The 20,740-nt window shown below is 41.9% G+C and overlaps 1 protein-coding gene across 1 annotated transcript in view; it reads right to left on the bottom strand.

The window, feature by feature from the left end:
• Positions 1–13,352, bottom strand: part of LOC116826925 (potassium voltage-gated channel subfamily KQT member 1-like) — a 773,346-nt gene extending 759,994 nt beyond the window's left edge. Inside the window, exon 1 of the mRNA XM_075070630.1 lies at positions 12,949–13,352. Within this exon, the coding sequence (XP_074926731.1) occupies positions 12,949–13,352 (404 nt within the window). The remainder of the gene's footprint in view (positions 1–12,948) is intronic.
• Between the last annotated feature and the right edge of the window lie 7,388 nt (positions 13,353–20,740).

Below are 20,740 nucleotides of genomic sequence, written 5' to 3' on the forward strand. Positions count from 1 at the left end.
GTCCATGCAGCTTTCACTTGTGTGGCAAACCTGACTTCAAGGATCAGTTTTCAGGATTTTAATATCTTTATCATTGTGCTCAGGTGTAGAGAGCTGCTCTGTAAACTGAAAAAAAGAGCAAGCCTGCTCCACACAGCTTTATTCTGCTAAGTGATTCCTTCAGCAAATAACACAGCCTTCACCATTTGTTATACTCTTCACTTTGAGTCTCCAAGGGTAGCAGTTGTGAAGGGACTTAACCATTGCAACACTGAGCATCATGGCACCTAACTTTTGGGAGCCTAAAAAAATTATAGGAACAACATTATGATCCACAAAGCAGAGTTAGGAACCCATGTTCCCTATATAAGGAACGGGGGAAAAACAGGCACTTAAGAATGTGATCCACAAAACGTAACAGACTGGGGGGAAGCCAACTAAACTAGTCAATAGGAGATGCTGACGAGAGGTGTGATGCCCTCCCCTTCTGCAGAGTTGGGCTGGTCTGGTCTGCAGGGAAGCACCTATTGCTGCTAGTGATCCTTAAACGGGAACCAGTGGCCTGAAATCGAGCAGTTTAGGTGCCTAAGGGTTTTTTTTGCAGGAATGAGTTTAGCACCTGCATTGCTCCCCACAAAATGGCTAGGGGAAAGAGGTGAGAGACTTTGTAGCCTAATTGTTAGGGCATCTACCTTGTAAGTGGGAGACCCAGGGTCCAGACCCCTTGTTCCATTCAGTCTTCCATTATTTATCCACTGCTTCAATATGAGAGACTGAGGGAGCCCCCACTTGATAATATCCCATACCTCAGTGGTTAGAGCATACTCCTGAGTGGTGGGAAACTGCTGTTCAACTCCTCTCTCATGGGACAGGGTAGGGTGGGGGAATGAACCTAGGTCTACATCCCAGGTGAGTGCTCTAAACACTGGGTGGCAGCACAAGTTTCCCTCGCCCTCCACCCCTTCCAAATGGATTTTGAATAGGACCCTATTCAGTAAACATGCTCAGAGGCCACCTACTGCATCAGGCCCAGTATGCAACAGAGGCAGGTGAGCACCTATCCTCCCCTGGTTTGTGAATTGCTCTAGATCAGAGGTCCCCAAACTGTGGGGCACACACCCCAAGGGGGGGCATGGAGGAATCTCCAGGGCAGTGTGGCAAAAAGTTTGGGGACCGCTGCTCTAGACTTTAGGTGGGAGATGGGCATCTGGATGCCTGGAGGGAGGCAGCACTGTGCATGCCTCATGATCTAAAACTTGAACCCAGAGAACTTTTACAGAGGAAAGTAGGTGACAAATGAGTTTAGGCGGTAGCCAAGCAGAAATTTCATGGATCATGATGGTGTCATGCACAAGAATTTAGGCACCTACCTTTGGGGTTTAGGAACCTAGATTACTTTGTGGATTGCACCTTTAGAGGCTCAGTCTTGCAATATGTTAAGCATCTCACAGAATCAAACATTTAAAGCTCATTCCTGGAGGATATGGCATGCCCTCCATTCCCAATGTGGGCACTGTACAAGTCACAGGATTGGGCCCTAAATCCCTTAAATTTGCAGCAATAGCAGATTAGTGTGTAACGTTCTAAGGGAGACCAAATGGCCAATGACTTTCAAAAATGTTTTCTTCCGTATGTCTTTTTTTGGCAACAGGGAATGAAATATCACAGTAACTCAAATACTGTAGTGCAGTAAATATTTTTAATGGTATCTACTTTGCAGTCTTTCCATGAAACCAAAAATCATGTTTTTAAAAATGTGCAGTAAATGGCATACAAAAAAATTCCACCACAATCATCAATAACTCTAGCAAAACAAACTATGTCCCCTCATGGATTTAAAGAAGAACACAACCTAAGACTTGAGAGAATCACAAAGAGAGTGTATTTTGTGTCAAAACATATGCATCCAGTAGCAACCTCCTCCGAATCCATGACAATCATCCAATCAAACACGCCACCTTAAATAAAGGAACATTCCCTTTAAGAAATAAATGAAACTTCATTTAGCTTTTTTCCTAATCTTTTATAAATTTCCATAATATATTTCACTTCTTTCTTGTATTGTTCTGAGATACCAGAAATAGAGCAGTATGCTTACACTTTGCTCAACCCCTTAGCATCTAAAGTCTGCTGTATCAGGGAGAAAAACCTATCAGACGGATCTGCAACTAGTATGTATGTCAAATGTAACTAGTACATTTCTAATTCAGAACACTTGGCAGCCCAACTTCTGTTTAAAAATTCTAAATAGTGTTTCTTACCAGTACAAGCAATTACTGAATTAAATCCTCTCTATGCAATACCTTAATGAGACGATTGCCACATTCAAATCTGAATTTTGATTTTGAAGTCATGAGGTTCTCACATGCAGTCATATGCTCCTTATTGCTTTGAACTTTAGGTGTTATTTATGGTGTGCATATTGCAATCACAGCATTTGGGGACTCTTGTTAAGGGGAAATATCTGTCTGCACTCTAGAGGTACTTGTTCCAAGGATCCAAAAGGGAATTAGAGGGTGCCCTAAAGATAAAAAATTACAAATAATGGGCTGCAACTTCCATTTACTGATAACAGTAAGAGAAACACTATGCTAATTTACTTGCTGAATGCTTTTAGCGGTGGTTTTCAACCTGTACTCTGTGGACCTATGGGAGTCTACAAACTATGTCTACGATTTCCAAAGGGGTCTGTACTTCCATCTGAAAATGATTAGGGGTTTGCAAATGAAAAATTTTTTGAAAACCACTGCTAAAAGTATCACTAAAGGAGAGTTGTTACATTAGAGGTAGTCTACAGAAAGTCCACAAGTTAAGCCTTCTATAATTTTCCATGTAAGAACTATTTACTGCTAACGATTAGGAGTCTACCAAATTTGCATCCATTAAAATTGCGTCATGGACCATGAAATCTGGTCTCCTCTGTGAAATCTGAAGGCAGAGTGGCAGCTGCTGGCTGGGTACCCAGCTCTGAAGGGAGCACCACAGCCTGCAGCAGCACAAAAGTAAGGGTGACAATACCATGCTGCCCTTACTTCTCTCCTGCTGCTGGTGGCTGCACTGCCTTCAGAGCTGGGTGCCGAGTCAGCAGCCACTGCTCACCTGTCACCCTGCTTCACGCAGTGCCACAGCCAGCAGCAGCAGAGAAGTAAGGGTGGCAAAAGCACAACCCTCTAATAGGCTTACAACCCCCTTTTGGGTCAGAGCCCCCAGTTTGAGAAACACTTTGGAGAAATCACACATTTCATGGGTTGGCACGGAATAAATAGCAATTTTTGCAGATGTGTAACACATCCATGAAATTTGCTATTTATGCCATGATGACCAACCTGCAAAAAGTGTTCTTTCGCCGTGATTTAAGTAGACCCCACTAACGAGTTCTGAAACATGACAATACTTAAATATTTTTAAAATGTAAACTGTAGAAGCAGCCCTTAATTTTTCAATTTGCCTTATGGTTAAAATTACCACAGTATTTCCTACACTAAATGTAGGGAATACAATAACATGAGAAAAGTAAGGATGAATAGTTAAATATTCAGATCAGAAAAAGGCAATATTTGGGGTGCCCTAGTAACCTTAACTCTGTTTCATATTTATATACATTCTGACACAGCCTTCAACTACTGGATCACATTATTTCACAGAATTTTTATAAAGGACTTAGATTTACATCCATATCTTTTCCCTGATACACTTTCATTCTTGTGTACTTATTTTCAGTGTTATAAATGATTCAGTATCTTTACTGACACACCTTTTAATCTTTTCTCTAAGGCATGTATTTAAGGGGCCTAACTCCCATAGAAATCAATGAGAACTAGCCATGTACTATGCAATTTCTTCTCAAGAAGCAGCTCGGCATTTATGGATATAGTCTGAAAGAGACAGTTAACTAAGCTAACGGCAATCTAGGGCCTAAAATGCCAATGCTACATGCCAACAAACGTTCATTATTACTCTTTGTAGTTATACTTGCACCGTTTTACGCCACATGCAATTGATTACTCCATACTTCTCAAATGACTATAAGGGTTTGTCAGACATACATGAAGTATTACTTCAGATGCTACACAGGTTGGTTGTGTCTAAGGTTGTGGAAAATCTTATCCCAAGCAGAGTTTCTAATACTCTGAAAAGAGAGAACAGCTGGAGATTCCATTAATTCCAACAGGGGTCTTGCTATGGCTGATCAATTTTACAACTCAGATTCAAAAGAAGATAAAAATAGATTGAAAAAAGCTGATGATAAATTAGATGAGAAACAATATGTGATCATATAAAGTGAAGTACTGAAGGATAATGAAGATGTGCCAGGGTCAGTTAAATTTGTGCATACAGTCTTGGTCACTTTCTGACTTGACTGGTTCACCATGGGATCTTAAAGTTCTCTTAATATGGGTATGTCTACACTATCCGCCAGATCGACGGGTAGTGATCAATCTATTGGGGATTGATTTATCACATCTAGTGTAGACCCGGATAAATTGATCTCGATCACTCTGCAGTCAACTCCGGAACTCCACCACAGCGAGAGGCGGAAGCAGAGTCGACGGGGGAGCGGCAGCCATCGATCCCGTGCCGCAAGGACACTAAGTATGTGATTCTGAGTTGATCTAAGATACGTCAACTTCAGCTATGCCATTCTTGTAGCTGAAGTTGCATATCTTAGATCGAGTCTCCCCGCCCTCCCCCAGTGTAGACCATAAAAATATATAGAGTCTGAGCTGGGGAGGGAGTTGAAAGGGGGAAAAAAACCCTCCATAATGTGATCCTGTATGGCTTGATAATCCGAGAATGTCCCATCTCTATACCACATGAGGTCTGCAGTACAAAATCCCTCTGTTGTGCTCCTTAAGAGCTGTGTAGCTCTTACCTCACACGATACTTAAGGAATGAGGAAGATCTGGTGTTCATTTGTTTGTTTTTTTAATACACCTAGGTGAAGTAATCTGGGATGTTTGCTCTAAGAATAATATTTTTATTATTTAGAATTTATACAGTATTTTTCACCTAAAGCCCTTTTTGATTACTACTTAGACCTCAGCATACCCCTGTAACAAAGGTATTGCAGTCATCATGCTGTAGTTTAACCATTTGTATAAAGTAACCTTTAATGTTCACAAGGTCACATAACAAGAAAATAGCATAGGTGGGAACAGAACCCAGGAATCTGTCACCTGTGCTAAACCCTAGGCCAAGCTGGGGTACGAAGCTACCTTGTACTAGCCTGGTATGGAGCAGCTATCCATTGGGACCCTGCTGATGCCTGTTAACCATTTGTAAATATGCTTTGATCTAGTCCCCTTTCAAATAGGACTAGATCAAAGTTCATAAATGAACTCTTAATGCATGTCAGCAGGTTCACATGGACAGATGGTTTATGGCAGGCTTGTGCAGGGAAGATTCACACCCCCACTTGCCAAGAACAGACAAGAATTTTGTCTCCTTTTTCATACAAACAGTCCTTGTTTTCTCTGCTGAGTGCCAACGTGGGTTCCAACCTGTGCTCACTGTACCAGTGATTATAATGTGAACATCTGTTCGCTGAGAACTCAACTGAGGCCAAAAACTTTTCATATCTCCCCCAACAGACATTAAGTCATCTTCACTACTGACTTGGCCCAGACTCAAACCAGTTGCCTACAGGTGAAAGGTTCACTCTCTTGTGATAAATCCCTGAGCCATCCTGATGTCCCTTCCCTGACACCTCCATCTAAATTATTTCAGTGACTAAGCCAACTGTACTAAATATTAATTCATCCATGTTGGAAACTAACAGTGTCTATGATAAGTTCATAGTACCATCAATTTCACATTTTTACATTGCTCCATAATACGAATAAATACAAATCTAAAAGGTTTCTGATGCAAACATAAACCTTGACTAAGAGTCAAAAGGTACCAGATTCTCACCCTTATGTAAAAAAGGAACACTTTCCATGGCAATCTGCACATTACCCCACAGCAAGTTGTTGGAAAAGTGGTGTTTACATCCATGCAGGAAAGGCTACAGGGCCCTTGCTAAGCTCTCCTTCCTCCAGGGATCCCTGGAAGGCTAGAGTAGTTAACGTGAGTCCTGCGCTCCTCACATCAGCTCCAGTCGGTGGCAGCTCCACCTGGGCATCTTGTAGTATGGTTAACGAGCTCATAGACTCATAAACTCATAGACTTTAAGGTCAGAAAGGACCATTATGAACATCTAGTCTGACCTCCTGCACAATGCAGGCCACAGAATCTCACCCATCCACTTCAGTAACAAACCCCTAACCTATATCTGAATTACTGAAGTCCTCAAATTGTGGTTTGAAGACCTCAAGCTGCAGAGAATCCTCCAGCAAGCGACCCATGCCCCATGCTGCAGATGAAGGCGAAAAACTTCCAGGGCCTCTGCCAATCTACCCTGGAGGAAAATTCCTTCCCCACCCCAAATACAGCAATCAGTTAAACCTGAGCATGTGGGCAAGACTCACCAGCCAGCAACCAGGAAAAAATTCTCTGTAGTAACTCAGATCCCATCCCATCTAACATCCCATCACAAACCACTGGGCACAGTTACCTGCTGATAATCAAAGATCAATTGCCAAATTAATTGCCAAAATTAGGCTATCCCTTCATACCATGCCCTCCATAAACTTATCAAGCTTAGTCTTAAAGCCAGATATGCCTTTCGCCCCCACTACTCCCCTTGGAAGGCTGTTCCAGAACTTCACTCCTCTAATGGTTAGAAACCTTTGTCTAATTTCAAGTCTAAATTTCCTAGTGTCCAGTTTATATCCTGTACTGAGCATATATACAACATTTGATGGGGAAAGAGAGGAAAACATTAAGCATCTCCACAGCCCTCCCTGAGTCTGCCTGCTCCCTTCATGTGGACATAGAATAGCAGAGACACCTCTGCAGGATGCAGTGGTGGGAAAGACATGGCACCTTAAAAGTACCTGAGTTTCTCTTCTACGCAAAAGTGTGTAGATCCACACATGGAGGACCTCATTATGTGAAGATCAGAGGAGCTGTGATCTGCCCATAGAAACAAGCTTAACTAAGTGAAGGATCTTTCCAATTTTCAAAAAGCACTCTTAGATACACAGACCACTGTGCATCACACTTATCTTCAGAATTGTACTCAACTTCTAACTTCTGTCTCTGAAATTAAGGGGGCAAGCCCTGCTCTGATTTACACTAGTGTCAATTCCATTGACTTTAAATAACCTGAGTGGAGTCACACCTGATTGACACTAGTGTGAGGGCAGAACTTGGTCATATATACATATATGATGACAACGTAGTGGTTCTCTTGGTTTAACTTTCCTTTAAGCTGGAGATGATCACTTTTCCATTAAAGTCTCTTATCTTCAAGAGACTATCTGTGGTGTACTAATTGCCAAGTGTAAACTGTGAAATTATTCAAATATTTAAAAAATAAATTTAATATTTGCCCCTCTATCTTGATGGCTGGCAATGTCCATTTTACTTTGAAAATTTCTGGTTCAAGGGTAACAGACTACAGCAATTCCCAAACGGCGTAATACTGGTTTAATAGCAGAAGCAGATCATTGTGTGTATAAGAAACATTTTAGTATTGAATATGCAAGTTCTCTTTTCAATAGCAAACTGTTCTAAAGCAGAATACGTATGAGTTTCCTTTTGGTCAACTCTTATCTTAAGTTTCAATGATAGAAAAATTTTAATGAGACAACACAAGTGAATAAAGATAACAGGGTTTGACCCTCAACTCTGTTAGGTTTCTGTACTGTTGTTGCTATAAATGTTCTTGTTTTCCAACAGGGTGGGCACCATTTAGTAGTAGCGAAGAAATTCCAGTTAATGAAAATAATTTTATATCTTACTTGCTGTTACGTGCTGTTCAGCTCACTGAATCTGACACAGGGTGGCCTCTCTATCACTTGCAGTCAGAACAGAACAGAATCCTTATCTCCTTGCCAGGATATGAACAAGCAACTAAATCAAAGTCATTTCCTTTTCTAGGTGCACATATAACAAAAACCACTTCCCCACCACCAGCCACAACTTTCCTGTCTTCATATTTGCCTCCTGGGACTTCATTTTAGTGAGCCTCAGCTGCATCTATTTTCTGATCACTTACCCCTTCCCAGTCTGTTTCTCTTCCCCGAGACCTGCCATGAAAACTGGACTGTGCATTTGAATCCTAATGAAATGTCTCTCACCAAATTCTTGGGAGGTCCCCAAAGACCAGGACACATAGCATACCCTGTCACATAGTCTAGAACATTAGTCAGATAAAATGTATTGTACTATGCTTTGTGTTCATTGTTATCTGATTCTTAAATTGGGGTGAAATAATTTTGTCATTCTGGAAAATTGCCTGCCCTTATTTCTTTCCAGCCAACGGGCATGCTAAATGAGATGTTTAAGAAACCTAATAGTATTTTCAATTATAATCCAGCCACTTGTTACTCCATCTGCAAACTAACAAAATGTTTCACTAGGATACAAAACATATACGATGTCCCAGTCATAGTTACAGGATCTATCTATCTGGATTTTCATAGTAACTTTAATTAAATATAATCTTCTTTCTTCTTCTTTTATGCACATAGTAGAAAGTAATCGGAGAGATAAAAAGCAAAACTTTAGTGCAGAAAGGGGGAAACACAATACCCATGTCTTACTAAAGTGAACTTGTCTGCCATGGTACAATACCCCAGGGACAAAATTATATGTCACACAACTGCTTGAAAAACAAACTCTGAAGATTATATGGTGCTATCTTGGCATGTGAGTGGGATTTAAGCAAATGCATACAATAATTGAGAACTCAAATTCAAGCACGGCACTCTTGTATCTGGACTAAAGACCATATGGTCAGCAGCTGGACTTGAAGATATATTGATATTCTGTACTTTAAGGAGCTTCAGTGGAAGCAGAAAAATGGTTTGCACAAAAGAGAATCAAGACACCACATACTGTGCACCACTGCTGTCTCTGCTGCCCTCTATTCTCCTTCTGCCCACAAATGTAATCTTTCAGTCTGTTTATGAGAGGGCTTTCAGGGTTCACTTGCCCAAACAGTCCTAACAAATGTGAGAACTACTTGGGTAACTAAGGATTTGCAGGGTTGGGATCTTAATTTGTAAGTACATATGTAAGACACAGGGGACAGGGATGGGAAAATTCATAAGCAAACGCATCCTTCAAAACTGTTGATCAATTAAGTTTCAGGTATAATCATGAAGTTAGTTACACAAATGTAAATCTGGAATAATTCCATTGAGAAAAACAGCTAACATGGATTTAATTAAGAAAAAAAAACTGTTCCCTTTTTTGGTTTTCTAACACATAGATTACAATAGTTTAAGGAGTAATTAGTAAATTTTGAATCATATCAAGTTTATTGCTTTAAAAAAAGTTTGAGATACCAGGGGAATTATAAATACTACATGAGACAGAAGGCTGTCATAGTAATTTCAGAATACAAGAGGGTTGCCAAGTTCCACAGAACTTGTGGTCACCCTGCCTTGTCTTTTTTCATAGTACACCTCCATATTGACTATAACGCTGTCCTCGGGAGCCAAAAAATCTTACTGCATTAGAGGTGAAACCACATTATATTGAACTTGCTTTAATCCACCGGAGTGTGCAGCCCCGCACCCCCAAAGCGCTGCTTTAACGCGTTATATCCGAATTCGTGTTATATCGGGTCACGCTATATCAAGGTAGAGGTGTATGTGCACTTTTCATAGCTGAACTGGAAGTACCTGCCTTTTTTTATCTGACTCCAGTCCCATTTGGATATAAGTTCCCCACAGGTTTGTAAATGACTAATGTTATCACTGTAGTGTGTGGAGAATTTGAGGAGAGTTAATGCAAGTTGTGCATCCAGTTCCCCACATTCTACACCAAGGGTCCCCAACGCGGTGCCCGTGGGCGCCATGGCACCCGCGGGGGCATCTAAATGCGCCCATGTCCTGGCCGACGGTCAAGCATCCGCCGAAATGCAGCCAGATTTTGGCAGCATTTCGGTGGCGACGCCTCTCTATGACGTCGCTTGCTGCAGACAAGTGACGTCGTCGAGAGATGTCGCCGCTGAAATGCCGCCAAAATTTGGCGGCATTTCGGCGGATGCTCGACCACCGCCATGGTCCTTCATCTGGCGCCCGCCAGACAAAAAGTTTGGGGACCACTGTTCTACACAGATAGATTTAGTCATAAAACTTCAGTTACATACAAGGAAGAAGTTAAGATTCTAATGGTCCATGTAACATTAATTATGCCTGTAATACATAAATGAAATGGGCAACATTTTAAAAATTTTGATATTCAGTTTTTATTCATGTCAGTATATCCTTTAATCATATTTACTATTGTATGGTATATCTACACTTTGTAAAAATCCTTGTACTGTAAATGTATATACTATATGATCATTAGGGAGTTAAAGCACTTAGGTGGATACTTAGATGCAACTAATGTCTAAAGAATCGTATACAAGTTTTCTTTTAATCAAAATAAGCACTTCTTAGTGAAAAGTTTTTAAAAGTGGGATGAATAGGGGAATTAAGTGGTTTTTAGTTTTACTAAAATCATTATGCCACTAAAAAAAAAATTTCTATTAACTCCAGTGGTTTCCCTCAACTGCGATCTAGTTTTTTAAAAAAACCACTGCCACAAGCACAAATTAAAGGTCAACCTTAGTTTTCTCTCATCATCAGTATTTCATATCTCAAACACATTTTTTGTGAGACAAATAAATCCCAACCTCAAATAGGCTTAAACTATGATCATTCACTTATTTAAATCTACCTTAAGATTTAAAGCCTTAGGCATGATTATATACTATAAGTATAGTCCTTGAAAGAGGCCCTATCCGTTTCCTTGGCAAAATTTCATGAATCAAAACATCATTTGATGAAAGCCAGGATAATCTTGAGACAGAAAGGAAATAAACAGTAATAAGACTATCTACTTAATGACTAACAGAGGCATCATCATGGTTTACCCTCATTTTAAAACATTGCTGTATCTTTCTAAGTCTTTTTTCCAAAAAGTAGGCATTTGACACTCTCTTGTTTACTTGAAATGAGTGATGATTTTCTTAGGCTAAAGAACGCATGATCAGGTCCTAAGAAAACACTTGAGACAAACACAAGAGCTATACGCTCCACTTTTCTTCATAACAAAGATTTTTTTTTTTTGGCCCAATCTTAATCTCACTCCAGTAAATAGTGAAACTCCCACTTGATTCAACAGGGGCACAAACAGGCCCTTTACTGTAGCAAAAAGCAAATAATAGTTACTGTTAAGGTATGTCCCATGGCAGCCCCTGGCAGAGATCCTCCCAGCCTGGGTTGACAGATGAGGACTCGCCAGGGCCAGCCTTAGGGAAAATGGTGTCCTGGGTGAACTTGTATTTTGGTTCCCCTGCCCCCATGGGTGCCCTCTATTTCCCTTGGCCCCCATGGATTCCTCAGGCTCCCCACCCCTCTCCTGTGTACCTAACCCCTGCATTCTGCCCACTTCACTCCAACCCCTGCACTCCCCTCCTGCATCTCCAAATCCCTGCACTCCCCTTCTGTGCCCACGTGGGGAAACTGACTTGGACGCACGGAGCAGCTGGTATTGCTGCTCACTCCCCCCCTCCGATGCTGCCCATCCACGTGCCCCTAGGGGACTGTGAGCAGAGGAGCAACATCAGGGCTCCCTGCATCCAGGTCACTTTCCCCACCTGAGTGCTTAGTGTTGCTCCTCACTTCCCCACTTACAGCCCCCTAGAGGGCGCAGAGGAACATTGGGGAAGCAAACAGTATCTGTGCATCATCACTGTCCCCCTCCCCCGTGTTCCTCCCTCGGGAGGAAGCAGGGAGAAATCTGGGTATCCCCCAATGCAGCACTCCCCTGCCAGCCAAGAGCAGCTTCTGACACTACACTGGCAGCACGCATTCTGTGCTGCTGCACAGCGCCCCCCTGACCATGGCACCCTGGGCAGTCGCCTGGGTGGCCTACCCCTAAGGGCAGCCTTGGGGCTCACAGGACTTGTGCTACCATACTAAAAATAGCCTTGTGGGAAGCATTTTTAAGTTTCAGCTTGGGCTGGAGCTTGGCCTCTGAAGCCCACCCCTCTCACTCTGCTTCAAAGCTCAAGCTCCAGCCTGAGCTGCAATGTCTACACAGCTATTTTTAGCATGGTAGCAGGATGAGCCCCACAAGCATGAGTCTGTTAATCTGGGCAGGGAGGTGGGGAGGCTCCTTGCTGCCCTTAAGCAGCATGTGAAGTGATAACTAAATTGTACTGTCCTGGTGGATGCTATAAGCAGCTTAGAGAAAATATTAACAGCTATATTAATTTGCTACTACACGGATAAATCAAAGCCTTAATTTCCTCTCACTGTGTACTGCACATGAGGTAAAATGACTAACTTGCTGCAAAGTTTGTATCTAATACTGATAACTTCAAGTTGTGTAAATTAATCCAAACTGAAAAAAGAAATATAGTGTTCAGGTGTTTGTACAACAAGTTGACTTAAAAAATGGCTTGAAGTCAGTTGTGCAACTGCAGGATGAACAGTGCGCATCTACAGTTATAGGATGTATCTGACCAGAGCTAAGTCTTACACATCTCCTTGTCTACTGGAACAATGTCAATAAATTAAGACAGAGATAAAAAAAAGTGTGGTAATAGTACTGGACCTTTTTTGTCTTGTATATAGCAAGGATGTAGCACAGTAGTTGAAAGGGAAGTTACAAGTAAAAATAAAAACACTGAAGGACACCAGTGAACTGCACTAGAAAAGTTAACAGGTATAGGGCCTGATCCTTTCTGGAACAAGTAGTTCCATCCATTTCAATGGGATTACTCATGTGAGCAAAGACCATCCCTGTGAGTAAGGGTGCCAGACTCTGACTCATAGTACCCTGGTTTCCAGTAGACCATAAGTGCACAATTTCATATAGCTCTTACATCAGAAATTATGTGAAAGTATAGGTACTTACACAGTAAAATGGTAAATAAAACACTTCCATCCACTAGGCCTCTCCAGGAAGTTGTAGACATCTCCCTGCATGCTAGTTTTGGTTAAATAAGGGCCATAGAAACACTTGGTAGTGTAGGTCCTACGGATTTCACTTCCTGTCATAGGTTGGTTGCTGAGCTGGAATGCTGAATCCTTTGTATCTTCCTCAGAGTTAGGGGGAATTCCTGATCCATTATTCACCATGGTATCTGGAGCTAGTGCCACTGAAGAATATTGCTTATTATTTAAGTTCCCTGTGACTTCCAACAATCCTGAAGACTTCCTATGACCATTCAGACTAGCTAACTGGGAGCTGGAGCTTTGACCCTGACCACAGAGGTTATACATAGAGTGCCCACTAGTTTCACCATTACCACAGGACATTCTGTAATGAAGCACAGGTATTGCTAACCCTGATCAATATTTAAAATCATAAAAGAAGGTATTGTATGTCCTTTCTGTCCTGGGTGTTCTCCAATAACTGATAAGATGTCTTTCTGCCGTTATCCTGGAACTCCTCTGTGACACAACAGTCTGAGCCGCCAGCCTGTCACCTGTTGTCACTCAGAGGCTCTGAAATTAAATCAGAAGAACATATTAGACAATGGAAACACAAGAAGTAACTAGACGGTAAGACTTTTGGAGGGGGGTGGAAAATTTAGATTCAGTGTAATGGCAATTAAAGAAAAACAGGCTTAAAAGTTACTGAAATAGCACAACACAAGTAACAGAAGCACCTTACCTTCCTCTTAGGTGATTCTATCAAATCATTTTAGATTCAGTGAATACAGAAGTGTCCTTTACTGCAGATAGAACTACTACAGCTGCAAATTTATCAGTGCTTCTATTTTCTGAGGGTCTATACATTGACTATAAGCTCGCTGTGGGCTAAAGCATGGTATACATAGGTTTAAAATATGGAGCTTTATTATTATGTTGCATTCTGAAAGACTTGGCTATGATGTCTACATTGTAGAACAATTTTAAGATTCAGAATGAGCAATTTCAGACATAAGACGCCTGATCCTGCAATTGTAACTCTTGATGTACTCAGAGTTTTGCCCAAGCTACAACAACAACAACAAAAAGCAGGATTGGGACTTTATTATGCTCCTTTAACTCACAATTCTGGTAGATCTGTGTTGTTGCAGTGTGTTAAATGAAAGAGCTCGGGCCTGGTTCTGTTTTGCTACACCAGCTTTATATTGGTGGTAATGACATTGACCTAAGTGAAGTCCTGCTTGTGGAATAGTGTGGAAAATTTGGTCAATAAAGCTTAGCATGTATTTCATAAGACAGGCTTGAATAGCTATAGTCTAATACGTACTAACACATATCTACATTTATTTTTATATCAGAATATAACAGTTTTGCAGGTGTTAGAAGTCTGTTTTCTGAAGGGACATTTTTAAAATTGCCTCAGTTCTTACAAATGTCCATAAAAATATAAATATGACATTACAGGTTTTGCTTACCCTCACAAAAACAAGGCAATACTCGAATTAATGCTGAAATGATGGTTAGAACTCAAGTCAGGATGCCTATTAGTTGCAGTTGATTTGCTCCTCTGGCAGAGGGGCCTCAAACATACCATCTGATCTGCTATTACCTCAGCATAACAGAATAATTTAAAATGGAATTTCAGCCTTAATCTCTTGGCTTTTGTCAAATTAAATTTATTTCTTTTGTTGCTAAGATCTCAGTGCATGAGTGAATAAATTGTTATTTTAATACTTCTAAGTAGAGCCTCTCTTCCAAGGTATTTCATGAAATGTTTACATGGGGTAGTGGACTTGTTACCAAATGAACAATTTTTTTTCTTAATGCATTTTGCAATGAGAAAAATATCCTTGTTACTCACACTGCTGATGAGTAAATACTTCTAATCTTAATTTTCTCTAGCCGCTTCCCTCAGTGCTAAAAAGCTGTCGGGAGCAATTGCAAATTTAAAGCAAAAAGCCTTTTAGTCCACCCAATTCACAAGATGAACCTATGTTAAACAAATATCAGAACTATTCTCACTCAGTCCAATTCAGTTTACAAGGCTTAAGGGTAACCAGACAAGTGCTACTAACAAAGGTTTGTTAACCAGCATTTGCAACCAAAGCTACATAAAAAAAACATTTACTAGCGTGCTTAATCAAAAAATGGGAGATTCCACACACAGACAGAAATAAAATGAAGAAAAACCTGAAACCATCTGGCAAGCAGCGCATACTCTCTCCTGTTGTACGTCCCTTTTCTCCTCTTCTCTGCTCTTCAGCTACATATGGCAGATTTCATAGAACTGTTGTCTGACTCTGCCCCCTAGCTTATCAAGCCCCACCCTTGCCCATCCAGGGTAACCTCCCTTATATCTCCCTTGTCTGTTTTCCCTTGAAAGTAGGAGTGAGGCAAAAAAGGAATTAAGGACTCTAGTTCTGATGGTTTTATCATGTCAGAGAGGAGCATTTGTACTTCTCTGCTATAATGTCGCTAGCAGCAGACATAAGCAATAGTTTAGATGTTCACTTCTCCCCCCACCCCACCACAACCATCCATCTTTTCCTACCTGTATATAACTAATTAAAAGGATTAATAATGGTATTTCCTTCACACCTTTTGAATTAAATTATGCACTGGTACAAGCTGGCTCTACGCCTTTGCAGCAATCTCTTATATTCAAGAATCTAAGCAGGCTGCATATTTTTTTTCACTGAAGATCTGGTGAAGCCAATAGCCCTTGTCAGGATGGACTTGTCTTTTTCTTTGTGCCTTTTCTAAACTAACACTAATTTTTTTTATTCCAATGGAAGGAAGAGAGCACTCAAAATGTAGACTCCTCAGCATTATGTTTCTCAGCTTGTTGCTGAGACCTGTGATCATGCCAGAAAAGTTGTAAATTTTTTTTGTCTCATTTCTTTGAATGCGAAATCAGTTTCCTGTGGGAAGTGCCAGGAATTTGACCCAGCGTTTTTGCCCAGTATGTGCAAGATCACTTACCTGAAGGTGAATCAAAGAAACTAGAGTGGGAAAGACCCATTACATCCACCCTCCCAGCAATGCAGGATTGTTACCATTTTCCTTTGTTCTGTACCCCAGTTCTAAATGTTCCAAACAAGGAGGCTTATATCATTTTCCTTAGAAGAATATTCCAGTCAAACACTTTCAGGAAGTTCTTAGTTTCTTATTTTCATCTTACTGCTCCTAGTTACACCTGTATGTATAACCCAAAAGAATCCTTCTTGTTCTTAGGTGTGCACCATTTCAAATATTTGTACATGTATCATGTTAACTAGCCGTTAGCTATCTATAAGATAATCTACACACACTTACTGTGACAAAGTTCCTCCTCTACCTTGGTGGGTCCTGCGCTTATTGGCGGATTTGTTCGCCTCAGTGATCTTCCCCTCTTGTGAAACCCACAGTCTGGGTCAGCTCCTCCTGTGTCTGATGAGGAGTTGGGAGGTTTGGGGGGAGCCCGGGCCCACGCCTCTAACTCGCGGTTCCAGCCTAGGCGCTGTGGATCGCAGCTTCTAATAGTGCTTCTGTAACAGCTGCATGACAGCTACAACTCCTGGGCTACTTCCCTGGCCTCTTCAACATCTCTTTATCTCACCACACAGGACTTCCTCCTGGTGTCTGATAACGCTTGTCCTCTCAATCCTCCAGCAGTACTCACTCTCAGGCCATGTCTACACTACGGATAATATCGAATTGCTAAAATCGTTTTATAAACTGATATTATAATTCGATTTCCATGCGGCCACACTAGGCACAGTAATTCGGCGTTGTGCGTCCATGGTCCAAGGCTACGTCGATTTTTGAAGCGTTGCATTGTGGGTAGCTCTTCCGTAGCTATCCAATAGTTCCTGCAGTCTCCCCGCCCCTTGGATTCTGGGTTGATCATTATTGTCGCAGGTGGTTCTGGGTAATGTCATCAAGTCATTCCTTCCTCTGGGAAAACATCAGCTGACAATCCTTTCGCGCCGTTTTTCCTGGATGCCCTGGCAGACGCATAGCACAGCAACCATGGAGCCCGTTCAGCTTTTTTTTTTCCGGCACCATATGTGTCTGGATGCCGTGGACAGAGGGCGATACCCAGCGGCTACACAGGCAGCACTCACTTGCTTTTGCAATGATAGCAGAGATGGTTACTGGTCATTCTGTACCGTCTACTGCCAGAGAAAACTGGCAATGAGATGACGGTTATCTCTCCTCCTCTGTATTGTCGCTGCTATCATGAGAGCCCCTGGATGAACAGCTGGGGGCGCAACGCAAAAGCAAAATTGGGATTGATCACTGGGACTGAGTCCAATCCTCCCTTATGGTTTCTAAATATGAGTCAGTCCTGCCTAGAATAGGGGCAAGTGTATTAGAGGACCGTGTATCAGAGCACAGCTGCTCCGTGTCAGTATTACAGGGGGTGCCCCTGCAACACCCACCCGTTGCTTCCTCCTCCCCAACCTTCCTGGATACCGTGGCAGTGTCCTGCCCATTTGTGTCATGAAATAATAAGAATGCAGGAATAAGAAACACTGAGTGTTTAGTTGACATAAATGAGGGGGAGGCAGCCTCCAGCGCGTGATAGTCCAGGAGGACATTAAGCGGTGTGGGGGAGAGGGCCCAGCATGCTGCTGCTATGACAGTCCAGGTAGTACAGAATCTTTTCTTTACATAGGAAAGCAGGGGGCTGAGCCCCCAGTTGCTTATGATGAAGCTGGTTATTAGCCGTTCTGTCCTATCTACTGGGAGTAACCAGCAATGTTGGCCTCGATGTCAACATGTTAGATATTCAGAGGACGGTTATAGTCCTATTGCACCGTCTACCACCAGGAGGGGGAAGGGGAGGGCGGATACTGCTCTTCACTGCTGCAGCAACGCGTCTACCACAGCATTTCAGTACATATAGGGTGACATTGAAAGTAGTCAAGAAATGATTTCTTTCCCTTTTCTTTCACGTGGGTGGGGGGGGAACTGAGGAGCTGTTCTGAACCACTCAGACACTGTGTTTGAACCTACAACATTGGAGCTCAGCCAAGAATGCAAATACTTTTCAGAGACTGCTGTGGACTGTGGGATAGTGGAGTCCTCAGTACCCCTCATCCATTAGCGTCCATTTGAGTCTCTGGCTTCCGTTACGCTTGTCACGCGCTGTGTATCCTGGAGATTTTTTTCAACGCTTGTGGCATTTGTGTCTGTAACGGAGCTCTGATACAACACGATTTGTTCCCCATACAGCAATCAGATCTAGTATCTCACATACGGTCCATGCTGGAGCTCTTTTTGGATTGAGACTGCATCGCCACCCGTGCTGATCAGAGCTCACGCTGGGCAAACAGGAAATGTAATTCAAAAGTTCCCAGGGCTTTTCCTGTTTACCTGCCCGCTGCATCCGAATTCAGATTGCTGTCCAGAGCGGTCAGTGGTGCACTGTGGGATACCACCGGAGGCCAATATGTCGATTTCCATCCACACTAACCGTAATCCGAATATATTAATATCGAATTTAGCGCTACTCCTCTTGTCGGGGTGGAGTACAGAATCGATTTAAGAGCCCTTTATATCGATATAAAGGGCATTGTAGTGTGGACGGGTACAAGCGTTAAATCGATTTAACGCTCTTTAAATCGATTTAAATGCATAGTGTAGACCAGGCCTCACTCTCACTCTCACTCTCAGCTCCTTGCCTTCTTGCTCCCAGCTCCTCACACACCTCCTTCTCCTCTGGCTCCTCCCTGCCTGACTGGAGTGAGCTCCTTTTTAAACCCAGGTGCCCTGATTAGCCTGCCTTGATTGGCTGCAGGTGTTCTAATTAAAGTAGCTATCTCTACTGCCTTCTAGAAAGATCTTAATTGGCTCCAGGTGCCTTGATTAACCTGGAGCAACTGCCACTTGGTTACCAGGGTACTAGGGATTTGTTTAGCCTGGGGCTAACATACCTGTTTCTCAGTACTTTACTGTAGCCATCTGGCCTTGCCCCATCACATTACCTCTTTTCACAAGTCAGTCCCTCCAGAACACTGAATTTGTGTTGCTCTCTTTCATTTGCTTCTTTTTGGTTATATAGTGCCCAGATAGTGCTGAATGTGAACCACAGAAAAGGATTGTCACCTGCCTGAAGCCATACATGCTTTTCCAGAAAGGTGGCCCAGTTTCAATGAAAAGTTTGAGAGTCTGTTGGAAAACCTTCCCCATGTCTTGGTTCTCTTGCAACAGTTTTGCACCACACTGGCTTTTACTCACCCCTTCCACCTTAAACTCGCTTTTGCCTTTATTAACATCTTCTATGATTTCTTCCTCATCCTTTCCTATGGTAGTTTTCCAACTGCAACAATTATTATTGGTTGCACTCATCTCCAAACACTCTCAAAAGTACTTGTATTTCTATTCCCACTTGCAGATTGTCCAGCAAAGTTATTCAGGAATAACATGTCTCCAAGGCTATGGAAATAATTACTTTTGAATACCTCTGAGCGTTTAAAGCATTTTATAGCCAAACTACACAACATTCCTGTGAGAAAATATCCTCACCATTCTATAGAAGAAGAAACCGAGACACCAAAGAATGACAGATCTCACAGTGAATATGTAGTAGCAATAGAACCCAGATTGTCTTGGACTGGGAGAGGAAGGATTGTCCAGTGGCAAGAGTGCTAACTTGGGCTGTTGGGAAATATGGGTTCAATTCCAGTTCCACTGGACAAGTCACTTATCTCTGTGCCTCAGGTCCCCACATGTAAAATGGGGTTGGGAACTATCTTTCTCAAAGAGGTTTTGTATAGTTTCATGGTCTATAAAATGCTTTGAAACCCTGAGAATATGCAGCACCTAACAATGCTTCCCTACCTCACAAGGTGTTAAGAGGATAAATATGTTAGATTATGAGCAGAGATGGGGTCTACCTATTGAGGAAGGGGAACAGCATCTTTGGATACAGACTGACTAACCTAGCAAGGAGGGCTTTCAACTAGGTTCAGTGGGGGCAGGAGACTAAAGCCCATAGGCAAGTCAAAAACACAGAGATGTGGGAAAAGGGTTGGAATCTTGGGGGAACATGGGCAATTATAGCAGGGATCAGGGAAAGAGATAAGAAAGAACGTAGAGGGGAAATCAAATTAAGTATCCTGTATACTAATGCAAAAAGTATGGAGAATAAGCAGGAAGAACTAGAAATTCTAGTTAATAAACACAATATAGTTAGCATCACATAGACTTGTTGGGATAATACACATGACTGGAATATTGGTATAGAAGGGTACAGCTTACTCAGGAAGGATAGGCAGGGAAAAAAGGGAGGAGGTGTTGCTTTATATACCAAAGATGTATACACTTGGACTGAGGTTGAGATGCAAATAGGAAACAGACTTGTTGAAAGTCTCTGGGTGAGGATAAAAGGGGTAAAAAACAAGGATATGTCATGGTAGGGGTCTACTACAGACCACCTAACCAGGAACAAGAGATGGATGAGGCTTTTTTTAAACAACAAATCCAACAATCCAAATCACAGGACTTGGTGGTGATGGAGGACTCCAACTACCCAGACATCTGTTGGTAAAATAACAGCAGGACATAAATTATCCAATACGTTCTAACAATGTATTGGAGACAATTTTTTATTTCAGAAGGTGGACAGCTCTACAAGGGGAGACACTGTTCTAGATTTGATTTTGACAAATGGGGGAACTGGTTAAGAATTTGAAAGTGGAAGTTAGCTTGGGTGAAATTGATCATGAAATGATAGAGTTCATGATTCTACGGAATGGTGGGAGGGAAAACAGCCCAGTAAATAT

Source organism: Chelonoidis abingdonii, chromosome 1, assembly GCF_003597395.2.
Source record: "Chelonoidis abingdonii isolate Lonesome George chromosome 1, CheloAbing_2.0, whole genome shotgun sequence".
NCBI lineage: Eukaryota > Metazoa > Chordata > Testudines > Testudinidae > Chelonoidis > Chelonoidis abingdonii.